A 12449-nucleotide genomic window follows, 5' to 3' on the forward strand; every position below is an offset into this window, starting at 1 on the left:
AGTCTAAGGTACTTCCCCTTGAGTAAAGGGTTGCATTACAGCAAAAGGCTGAAGGCCGAGATCTGTTCTCTCAGTGACTTTCAGCTTTATTAAACCTTAAATGTAATCTCATGTATACAGGTTTTAAATTTGGGTTCTGTTGTTTACTTAAAATATCCTCAGACATTTAAAACAATCTTAGCAGACAGAAACACGGAAATGGCTGATGTAGCTGCATTAGGAGACACGTGTTCTCTTCCCTGCAAACCATTTGCAGCTGCTAATCTTTAACATGTTGAGTAGTTGTTTCTCCTTCTTCTTTGTCTCTTTCTATAAAGCAAAAGTTTACAAAGTTCTCCAGAATATCTGAGGTTTTCTGGAGGCTAGAGCTAAATGCTATCTCCTCCATAGTGGAATATACATTTTTATATAGTGACATAATTTTGAAGTACTTTGGCGGTCTTTAGTTTGTAGCTGATTGTCGATAGGTGACATTATGTTACGTTTTTCTCTGGAGATCTTTTAAGAATAGAACCTGCTAAACTTTCAGACCTGCTTTCGATGACGCTTAATTTATTTTGCATGCATAACCCATCCCACCGAACGTCACTTTAACGCGACACTGGCGCTCAAGGTCGTTGTTATCGTTGATGACCTGATGGGTTCATTTAAACTTTAAATAAAAGTTTAAATAAAATAATTTGCACTTTTTTGAACTGAGGCTCTGTTATTTATGAAAAATAACATCCGAAAGATCAGCAGGAGTTGATAACATGGAAATGTCATTGCTCCGCTCGGCTTTGCTGTTTGTCGGCTTCGTCGTGTTTGTCTCTGGAGGTGAGATTTAGCTATAAGAAAACTATTTCACTCTGATACGTATTTATGTGACTTGGTTCCACCTCTTGCGTAATTATGCATACTTTATTAATCCTGTATGAAATTAGTCCTCTGGGGAGCAGTGTGTAGACACGGTACGTTTCTCAGGGATACCTCAGGGTAGCTGTTTGGTGGATTTGAACCCCCAGCCTTGTGATCATGGGGGAACACTCTACCTGCTGAGCTAGCTCTGCCCCAGTTGTAGACTGAAGTGTATTTCTGTTCTGAAGACAGGAATAAAATGATCAGATGGCGTCACATGGCTCGTCTTTGCTGTATTCCCTGCCAGGATTTCATTCAGTTCATCTGTTATAGACGCTTCTTCACAATGATAAAACCACCACTGTGCCTTTACTGTTTTTAAAACATTTCTCCATCCACGCTACTTGTTCTTTTTGGTAAATAGAATCATATTTCTTTGCTACATATGCATCGTCCTTGGGACTCAGAGACTCGACAGTCTCGAACAAATCGTCAGCAGGGACAGTGAGCAGGTCTTTATGGCTTACACAGGCTTCATTGGCAGGCAGCAACAGGTGTAGGAAACAAACAGGACAGGAAAGAAACGTCCAGACAGAAGGACAATTTTAACTGTTCTTCACCATTATAAATAAAAAATTATAGTTAACACAAAGAAAACAGTATAGGCTGCTATTATTAGGTTATACCATTACTAATGCAAAGCTGCATTGTGTACTTTGATTCCTTTAACCTCATTGCTCTCTTGGTTTCTCTTTCAGACCCAAACATCATCACAGCCGAGTCTGGACAGAACGTCACTCTGCCATGTCGAGCTTCAAACAACAACTTCATAATTCTTGAGTGGAGCAGAGCTGGTCCGGGGACACAGCATGTTGTTGTGTACCGGGATGGGCAGTTTGCTCCAGACAACCAGCATCCATCTTTTAAGAACCGGGTGGATCTGCAGGACAGACAGATGAAGGACGGAGACGTGTCTTTGATTCTGAAGAATGTGACGACTGCTGATAGAGGAACGTACGAGTGTCGAGTCTTAATGGGAGAAATACACTCGTGGGAGCTCAACATCATCTACCTGAGTGTTGTTGTTCCTCCAGGTGAGTGAGTAGAGTTGAGTGTGTGTGTGATCAGAGGTGAAGCTGCTTCCTGGTTGTTGATGTTTGTTTGTAAAGATGTTGTTGATGAGACTTTGTAGAAAGCAGCTGGTCTGAGTGATGTGATCAGAGTGCAGTAGATAATGTCTGACAGCAGTTTGAAGAGGAAATGGATTCTGTTCTGTTCTTCACTCATCACCTACCTGACAGCTGACACCTCACACCTGTTTCTCACCTGCAGGTCAGACAGAGGATGGAGGGAAGGAGGCTGGATCTGTTGGACTGAAAGTTGGTCTGCCAGTTTCAGTTGTGCTCCTTGCTGTTGCTGCTGTTGTTGTTGTTGGGTGTTTGATCTACAAAATACAAACAGGGCCATACCAGTCTGGACACGCAGTAGAGAATGAGCTGCAGACTTCAAACATGTAAAATCTTTTTCATCTCTGTCAAACCTCCTGTTTTGTTCTGTTTGTCAGTGGCTCTGTGAACTTCAGTGTGTGTTCATGTGTTTTGTTTGAAGATGCTGCTTAATCTTTAACAATGTTCTGTAGTCAAAATGATTCAAAGCTTTTCTCTTCTCAAGAAGGTTCAGAAAGTGTGTGGAGGTCTGTAATACGTGACATTTTTAAGTTATGCTAGTGTTCCAGTTTGTCCAGCTTTGTGTCTCTGTCATAGTGCTGCTGTAGGGTAGGCTTAAAAAGCCCAGTGCGTTTAAGCTTTCTTCCTGTTAAAGAGAAATTTGTCCTTCCCACTGTCACTGAATGCTTGCTCACAGTGGGGCGTCTGTTTGTTGGGGTTTTCTCTGTATTATTGTAGGGTCTTGAGGTGATTGTTATTGTGTTTCGGTCCTCTATAAATAAAATTGAATTCAACTGACCTCACTGTAAACAATTTATTTTCCTGTGTTCAGTCACTGTCAGCACAGAAAAAGAAAGTAAAACCAAACAGAGAGTTTCCTTCACCAAAGCTCCACTAGTCTTCTAGATTTATCACAATTGGACTGTTATCCTTTAAGTCATCTTCAGTCTCATTTTACCTCATTGGAAAAAAAGTAAAGAGAAAGACTGTCACAGATACTGCAGTTGATTCGAGAGCAGGACTCAGAGGAATCAAAGTTCGGTGTGTTTATTTATAGTGGTCACCAAAAACCTGTTATGTACAAAGTGGAAGAGGAAAGGGAACAGGCATCCAAACATCCAACTCTATTCAGCTCAGGCAGGCTCACCACACTCCAGGGAGGTGAGTCACAGGGAAACACGAGGTGAATTTCTTCAATGCTGATGAGATCATCAATGACCGGTCGGGGATTTCCTCAGGTGCATAAAGCCATGGGCGGGAATCCAAGAGAACAAACAACAGCAAGTGATCACAGATAGAAGAGAGGAGAGACAGAAACTGAAGCAGAGAGAAAGAAAAGATAAAACCTGGTGACATCAACCAGGAAGAAGCAAGTAAACGTGCACATTTAAGGAAGCTAGAGTCATGACTTAAGGTGTTTTTCTTTTGTTAATCATGTGATGTAGAAAAATAGATCACATGGTTGGTATTTTTAATGATTTAAATCATCTTCACCTGTTTAGTTTTTAAATGTAACGTTAAGTCACTAAGTGTAAGTTAGCATTATGTGTCAATAATACAAAACCAAAACGAAATGTAAAGCCAAAGTAAGAAGCTAAAGCTAAAAGACACAAATCAAATCCGTCAGTGACCACACATGGAGTCCAGAAAGGCGTAGAAACATATCAACAAATTGTCACAAGGTACTGAGTGCAGATTAATTAGAGGCAAAAAAGATTTTTCAATGATTTTAGCATTACATGAAATATCGACAGACTTCAGACCAGAATTCAAACTAGAAGAAGTCACTACTTTTAGATCAGTTACATACTGTCAGTGTTCAAGTAACAAATTTAAATAAAATGAGCTAAAACAAGCAACAAATTAATGTCAGAACCACAGAACACAAACACATTCAGCTGAGTTTGTGCATATTTGAACCAAATAGCAGTTTTTACAGGGTGTCTGTGTGTGTGCGATCTTCTTGAAGTATCTGCTTAGTGCTCACAGATCTACAGTGTATTCAGTGGGAGGAGCTGATCCTCTCCTCTATCCTCAGGAAGACAGTGAGGCTGTAACTTTAATACTCAAAAACGAAGATGTGAGATGTGTGCGTAGCCCCCTCCTATATTCCCTGTTCACACATGACTGTGTCGCTAAACATAGGGCCATCACATTATCAAGTTTGTGAATGATACAACCATCATAGGCCTTATCACAGACAACGATGAAACGACCTATAGAGAGGAGGTGATGGTGCCGTAGAATTGGTGTCTGGATAATAACCTGTCTCTTAATGTCAGCAGAACAAGGAAAATGATAGTGGACTACCATAAGTGACCAGTCGGGGAACACCAGCCCATCCACATTAATGGTGTCAAGGTCGAAAGGGTCAGCAACTTCAAATTCCTTGCAGCCAACATCACCGAGGATCTCTCCTGGATTTTAGAGTTTCCTCTAAAAGCCACCAGATGCTCATCTACAGTGACGTTTGGAGGATGTAGATGAGTTGCTGTCACCCCACACACTTGTCTTGTATGAGGGCAGACTGGTCTTGTATCATGTTTCAAAAATGGGAGGCAAAATCTCTCGAGTGACATTCTGCATTGAAAAATTGTCTGACTAAAATCTGCATCCCATAAACTGCTCTTAAATTCATTTCTGGATGTGTACTCAGCACTCAGCATCCAAAGACTCACGTATGCTTTGGTGTCTTTTCTGGGTTACCTCTTTCCAATCGTCTTTGTAAGTCTGTGTCCCCTCGAAATTGGTCAAGTTTAACACTATGGTTTTGATGGACTCAAGAACTTTTGAAAGTAGGATTTGATGTCATCAATCCAGGATACAGCACAGTTGGAAGATCCTGTGGTCATCCAGGATGATATTTTCAGCTGAAAGCCTAACTCAATTCTCAGGTCGGGTTAAGTTCTTAAGTTCCCGTAACAGTTGCCAGGGAACCCAAGGTGTGTGTGTGTGTGTGTGTACACATGCATGGGTGCATAATAATCTCTGTCTCTCTTCCACAGCATGTCTTTATCCTGTCTTCCTTCTCTCACCCCAACCGGTCGCAGCAGATGGCCCCGCCCCTCCCTGAGCCTGGTTCTGCCGGAGGTTTCTTAGTCACTAGCTTCTGTCATTACAAATATCCTGTCTCAGATTGACGCTGAAAAACTAGCTCATGTCAGAGTCCTGCCAGGGACTAGAAAGAGAGAGCATATTTCTCCTGTTTTGGCTTCCCTTCATTGGCTTCCTGTTAAATCCAGAATTGAATTCAAAATCCTGCTCCACACATACAAGGTCTTAAATAATCAGGCCCCATCTTATCTTAATGACCTTGTAGTACCATATCACCCTATTAGAGCACTTCGCTCCCGCTCTGCAGGCCTACTTGTTGTTCCTAGAGTATTTAAAAGTAGAATCGGAGGCAGAGCTTTCAGTTTTCAGGCCCCTCTTCTGTGGAACCAGCTTCCAGTTTGGATTCAGGAGACAGACACTATCTCTACTTTCAAGATTAGGCTTAAAACTTTCCTTTTTGCTAAAGCATATAGTTAGGGCTGGACCAGGTGACCCTGAATCCTCCCTTAGTTATGCTGCAATAGGCTGCCGGGAGATTCCCATGATGCATTTCTTCATGAGTTTTTCCTTTCCAGTCACCTTTCTCACTCACTATGTGTTAATAGACCTCTCTGAATCATATCTGTTATTAACCTCTGTCTCTCTTCCACAGCATGTCTTTTATCCTGTCTTCCTTCTCTCACCCCAACCGGTCGCAGCAGATGGCCCCGCCCCTCCCTGAGCCTGGTTCTGCAGGAGGTTTCTTCCTGTTAAAAGGGAGTTTTTCCCACTGTGGCAAAGTGCTTGCTCATAGGGGCTCATATGATTGTTGGGTTTTTCTTGTTTGATGGGACCACTTCATAAGGAAAAGGCCAGTCTTTGCCAGATATTTTTATCCTTTCAGTCAGTGCTTCCTAGTCCTTACCCTGTGAGTGTCACAAAGGACCAGAGGCCTATACTAAAACTGGTCTCAAGTGCTGGACCAAGTGAAGAGGTGGTTGAGTTAGTTTTACACAATGCTTTTATTTTTGCAACAACATGGAATGGGAATGTGTCAAAAAGTTCAGTGTGAACACAGAATAAAATCATGCTTGGCACGAAATTTGTGTCTAGGAAAACTAGTGTGGAGCTCTAAGGCAGGGACAGGGCATGTTTGGTAACAAGTGTGGTGGCACTGAGGAGAAAGAACAAAGGGAGTTTGTGTATTATAGAACTCCTACAGGTGTACATTTAACTGAGGGGTAAGGCGTTCCAGGTGGAGTCAGTGGTGATTTGAGGAGAGAAGGTGTCGGAGTAGCAAGCAGAGCCAAAGAGTGGAGCTGTTGTAACAGCGGTCTGGCGAGGAAGGAGCGGCTAGCAGGTCCAGTGAGCGTGTGGTGTGGGGGTTAGCTGAATAACCCGAAGCCAGTCGGTTAAATCCAATAACAGACCTTTATTCGCCGTCAGCAACATTACACTTTATAATGCCAGGTCTCCTCGGCTGTACTCGTCCGAGCATACATGCGCGGGGATTGGTATTGCCAGCTGTTACTGTTACAACAGTAAGGTGTTTTCTTGGAGAATGGAACATGAGCAGCGTGGAATGGCTGCCGCTAACAACACACAACCACTAGGAGACCCCCATAGCTACTACAATAGTTGGGCAACCCCCCCTAGTGGTGCTATAATCCAAAAGGGTTGTTACACTGTGACGAGAGAATTGAAGCACAAGAGAACAAGGTAAGTACATAGACTTGAGACTGAGGCACGAGTGCCTGTTACCAACATGGGTTAGTTGATGAACTGGCAGTGACGAGACAGCAACACTGGTCTTAAATATCTGTAGCAGATTGTTCCAGATTAGCTCCAGATAAGGTGAAGACAGTTCCTCCCTGGGACAGGCAGAGGAGAACGTTTCCAGTGGAACTTTCCAGCAGCTGACCTGGACCAGGATTTCCTTGGAGGATCCAATGACGCACATCACTATTTGCAGTTTTTTCATTTAGAGCTGTAAAATACCTCCACAACAGGTTACAACATGAAACAAAACAGACAACACAGAGCAACACTTTGTGCTTTGTTATTTTGGGCATGCTGGCAGCTTCTTTCATCTTGGTGCATTCTGGACTTTCACCTTCAACTGTTATTACTGCTATAGTTTTTATATAGTTTATTTAAATATGTAATATTAACTGATGATGGCAAATGCAGCTCCCCGAACGTCAGCACTAAATTCATTTTTCATCTTAAATCTGCTTCTGCTGCCTGTTCCTTCCTCGTTTCTGTCACCCACAAGCCTGCGTCTTGAGTGCTGCAGTGCTTTCTAAAGTGTCGTTGGTTGTAAAATTTGGAGTAGATGTCTTTCTCTCCACAAAGGTTTGCTTTGTTGAACATTTCTGTGTATTTTTCTCTCCTTTTTTCATCTTTTTGATCACTGCCTCGTATTAAAAGTGTATTTCCTCATGTATTGCAACCAAAGAATCCTTTCTCATAATAATGATGAGGGGGGAAAACCACATAAACTAACACCCTGTAACAGAGGAAGGAGGAGGTTCTAGGTTTATGTGAGTGAACTGATGCAAGAAGAATTAATTCAGTATCAACAAAAGACAGAAATGGAGAAATCATTTCTTCTGCTTTGTAAGTATACTGTAATGGGTTTCATCTTTGAAAAGGCCTAAAGATGCCACTTCTTTTGTTTCTCCACATAAATATCGAGTTTGTGTAGAAGACAACAAAGAGAGAATCACTTCCTGCTTTTTCTGCTTATTCTGCACGAGTCTGTAGCTCGATCAAACTGTGTAAAACCTCTAAACCAACCTCTGTTTCATTTCTCTTTAGTTCTGATCTCACTGCTGAGCTACACCACAAACCAAGGTCAGTAACCTTCTCTTGTCCTATTTTAAACCTGAAATAAACAACACATTTGAAAGATTAAAATTTATTGACTCTCGTGAATATGAATGAATATTTTCAACCCAAAAGTTCTGTTAAAGTTTGATCACGATGAAGGTGCTGTTGTTTGACATAGTTAATGATGATCACCAGGAATGTTATTTCAGCCCTAAGTGTTTATGAAAAATATAATATAAATATACTAATATAGATTTTCATCACAGCTCTTCTGACTGTGAGTCCCAGCAGCTCTCAGATGTTTGGGGGAGAGTTTGTTTCTCTGAGCTGTGACGAGGACGACAGCTCTGCTGGATGGACTCTGAGGAGAAACACAAGCAGAGAAATCAGAGCTGAGTGTGAGGAGTGGGGAGCAGCAGCTGATTCTTCCTGTAACATTAGCAGTGTCCTCTCGTGGGACACTGGAGTTTACTGGTGTGAGTCCAGAGAGGGTCCCATCAGTAACATGGTTAACCTGACAGTCACTGGTAAGCTGAGTGTGTGGAGTTAGTGTTGATGAAGCTGTGTGTAAATGGATGAAATGCTGTAGTTTGTCTCTGTGTTGAGGTGGATCAGTGATCCTGCAGAGTCCTGTCCTCCCTGTGATGGAGGGAGATGACGTCACTCTGCTCTGCGAAGAAAAGAATTACTTCAGCCTCCCAGCTGCTTTCTATAAAGATGGCTCCCTTATCGGCAACGAGACGACAGGTTACATGACCATCCAGCATGTTTCCAGGTCTGATGAAGGCCTCTACAAGTGTGACATCAGCGGTCATGGAGAGTCTCCATCCAGCTGGATCACTGTCACAGGTGAGGAGCTTCACTCACATTTTACCATTTCTACCATTTCACCTAGAAATTCACCTGAACAGGTGGGATTCTCTCTGCAGATAGACCTGCAAACACAATCCTACACCCATCCTCAGCACCACCTCCTGACCCCACCTCCCTCAACCTTGTGTTCAGCGTTGTCTCTCACCTGGTGGTAATTTGTCCATACTTCATCTCCACTCTGCTCATGGTGTCTTTATATCGACGCAGAGCCAAAGGTAACAATTTTTTTCATCAGTTTCTTTTGTTTCTATTAGAAAAGTCTCATCTTACCTCCTCTCTATGCTAGCATCCCTGTCGACCCAAGCTGAGCAGAGACACACTGAGGACTTTGATAACATTGTGGAGGTGACCACTGAGCATCACTTCTGAGTTGCACAGTAAGAGTTCCTGTTCATTTAATCAGAAGGTGGTCACATCACCGTGATTAACCAATGAAAGAAATCTACAATACACTGTTTACTAATGCAAACATAGTAAAGTGCAGAGCCAAAGCCCCTTTATGTGATGACACAAAGAAACTTGTTGTCAGCATCTACAGTGATTTTTACCACTAGCAGAGAAATTGATTAAGTTTATGACTGTTGTCGGTCATTGAAAGATGTACCTGTTTTTTTAAGTATCATTCTTCATTTGTCTAAGCATAATAACTGTAACTGAGACACTTAAAAAGTGCTTTAATTCATTTAGTCAAACGTCTATACACTTTTGTTCCTGTATTTGGCTTTTTTAAATGACAGTTAGCAGTGGGTGTTCTTTTTAGGCTTTACTGTTTTTTTTTTCAGCCTGACAGTAAAAGAAACTAACAGGTCTGTAGCCCAGTTTCCTGTTTTCTGGTAAAAAGGCTTTAACCAACACGGCTGATGTCTCACTGCAGGACATTTAAGACGCACATGCATGTACACAAGTGCGCACACCACACACGTTGCTTATATGAGTGCAAATTTGAATATTCTACACACTCTGAACACACAAATCAAAATGTAATATGAAATCCATATTTCCTATTTGCAGTTTTTGACAAGCCACATAGTGGGGACAGCAAACATGTTGACAATGACCTTGCAAAATGCTGCCTACAAATTATTGACTCAGGTGGTCTGAATACAAATGCAGAAACATTTTTCAGATTCTTATATGTAAAAAAAACAACAACTGAACTCCATGTACTATTTTTTCTTCCACTGCAGAATTAAATGCCAATTGTCTAAGGAGCTTGGAAAGAAAAACGTCTGGACTTCTTCTACGATGACCTGGATGACTGAGAACCTTCACAGACCCCCCCCCCCACACACACACACACACACCCCACTCCCCTGACACTTACTAATTCTCACCCTCCCTCTTGATCATAGAGGCTCAGGGTGTTGGACTGTGTGAGGAGATTATGCCATGGTCAGGGTCAGGAATGCTCATCAACGCGTCCCAGACTAGACCCTCCTCTCTCACATTTACCTAAGACTGATATACAAAACACAATATACAAACTAACTGAGAAAAGACAATCATGTACACATGATATTAATCAACAATGTATTTCATTCTAACTGCTTTTTTATTTCTAATTGTGGTTGCTTTACTGTTCAAATTCTCCTTAAAAAAATGTTCAACAAGACTTTATAAATCTTGTTTAATAAATGTGATATTTTTCCACATCGGTCGATATCCTTATTCTAAAAACTTATTACAATATTTTAATAAGATTTGTTAAAGTTGCCTTTTGGTTTATACATAAAGGCAATAGCCAAAATACATCAAGGGTAAAGTTTAAACAGGTCCACTTAGAGGAAATTTCTTGAAGCACAAGTCAAGAAAAAATTAAATGAGGAGAAGCTCCCATTTCCCCCTTTTCTGTTTCACATCTTGACTGAACAATTTTACAGATAATCAGGGTTTTAATAGTTTTGCAATTTTCATTAGTTTTTATTTTTATTTAGTTTTGACTTCAATTTTCAATTTTATATCAGTTTTAATTAGTTTTTACCAATTGTTTGCTAGTTTAGTTTAGTTTTTATTTTTTTGAAAATCCTTAGTTTCAGTTAGTTTTGATTAGTTTCAGTTATAGTTTTAGTTGTGTTTGCAATAATTAAGTGTAACAAAATCCCAGTTTCATCATATCAGTCATTCTGCTCATCCTTGGGTATGTTGCTATTCCAGCTACCATACTGCACCCTGGACAGGTCGCCTGTCTGTCGCAGGGCTAACACGCAGAGACAGACAACTCTCATTCCCACCTATGGGTTCTTTAAATAAATAAATAAATAAATAAAGGCAGATGAACAACCATTGATACCAGGCAACTATAAAATGTATATCTTGGCCCCAATGAGACTATTAACTCTCGCAGCACCGGGTGTTCGTAATTTTGGTTCAAGTTAATTGATAAACGTTTTGAAGGTAATTGACTCACACAGTTGTGTAGATATCCCCGTCCTGTTGTCTCGGGATGCATCACGCTGCCTTGCCTGGGGTTAGCTTCTGTTTTCTGGGGATGAGGGTTGAGTGTGCTCCCTGACCTTCTCAAGGTAAGCTAGGTTAGCCTTCTTGTGTGAGCTTTTCAAGTGCACTTTAAGGTTTGTGGGATTTTTTTCCCTTTAGAAATGTCCCTCATAATTTGTCTGTTTCCACTACAAGACACTTGCTTTATCCAAAACACAGTCATATTCAAAGTAATCCCAAATTGGACTCTGGCTCCCGACTTTTCCTGACATGATTCTGCGCGTGGACGGAGCAGCGACACAGACGACTCGACTAACGTACTGCCACCTGCTGGCATAATGAGACACAGCAAGAAAAAAATCTGTAAACTAAACTTCATTTTCACCCTTGACTCTTGTATGACACGCACACATCAATGAAAACTAAACACATTTTTGCTATAAATTCAGTTAATTTTAGTTAGTTTTGTGAACACTCATTATAGTTTTAGTTAGTTTTCCTTTTTTTGTTTTTATTTTTATTTCCGTTAACAAAAATGTTTTTTCACTTCTAGTTTTTGTTAACGATAATAACCTTGCAGATAATACATCTCAACACATCTTGACAATTTGTTTTAGAGTTTTACAGGCTCACTTTCTTCCCCTCTTTTATTCAACTCCCTCTATTTTTTATTCCTCAGACAGAGAATTAAACACCAGCTTGTTCTGCCAGCATTTAAAACCTGTTCTTGCATGGAGTCAGGACCATTCTCATACACATGTGAAGGTGGTTATTGTTGAGCTTGAAACAATATTTAATTTTTAGTATGTCCATTATGGAGAAAACTGTTTCACTGTTGCATATGGAGGTCAGACCTGGGGAAACCGTGTCGGGTATTAAAAACTGCTTTGAAATAGTTGTATCTGCTTGGACACCAGTTGCATCTGCGGTGTCCCATCATTTACCCATGAAATCCTCTATTTTTGTTTTTCACTTTCCTTTTTGCAGAACACCCTTTCTTCATTATTTTTCACCTCTGTCTTTTCTCAGCTTTCTCTGATGCAGTTGTTTGTATCTTTGCATGTGTACTGCAACTTGCCTCCAACTCTCATCTGTCTGCACTCTGGAGTTGCAGTGTTTACTAGGGATCCTCTGGCCAATCCAAATATTGATATCATGCTGCTATGAATGCTGCCCCTGTAATTCAGATGCACTACTGTAAAATTCTGTTCTGTGACATTACTAGCTTATTTGAAGACATAAAAGTCGATGAAAAAAAAAAACCTGTTGTCC

General features: G+C 41.0%; 2 protein-coding genes across 2 annotated transcripts in view; both read left to right on the forward strand.

The window, feature by feature from the left end:
- The first annotated feature begins 752 nt into the window (after window positions 1-752).
- Window positions 753-12449, forward strand: part of LOC148103583 (V-set and immunoglobulin domain-containing protein 1-like) — a 74034-nt gene continuing 62337 nt past the window's right edge. Inside the window, exons 1-2 of the mRNA XM_087838146.1 lie at window positions 753-816; window positions 1596-1931. Of these exons, the coding sequence (XP_087694272.1) occupies window positions 753-816; window positions 1596-1931 (400 nt within the window). The remainder of the gene's footprint in view (window positions 817-1595; window positions 1932-12449) is intronic.
- LOC118455764 (Fc receptor-like protein 5) lies at window positions 8022-9118 on the forward strand. The gene is made up of 5 exons (XM_087839505.1): window positions 8022-8027; window positions 8122-8395; window positions 8475-8717; window positions 8798-8956; window positions 9028-9118. The coding sequence occupies exons 1-5, from the start codon at window positions 8022-8024 to the stop codon at window positions 9108-9110; spliced, it is 765 nt and encodes a 254-aa protein (XP_087695631.1). The 3' UTR covers window positions 9111-9118.

The sequence above is a fragment of the Neolamprologus brichardi genome, chromosome 3 (assembly GCF_056152115.1).
Source record: "Neolamprologus brichardi isolate AB-2024 chromosome 3, ASM5615211v1, whole genome shotgun sequence".
In the NCBI taxonomy this organism is placed as follows: Eukaryota; Metazoa; Chordata; class Actinopteri; order Cichliformes; family Cichlidae; genus Neolamprologus; species Neolamprologus brichardi.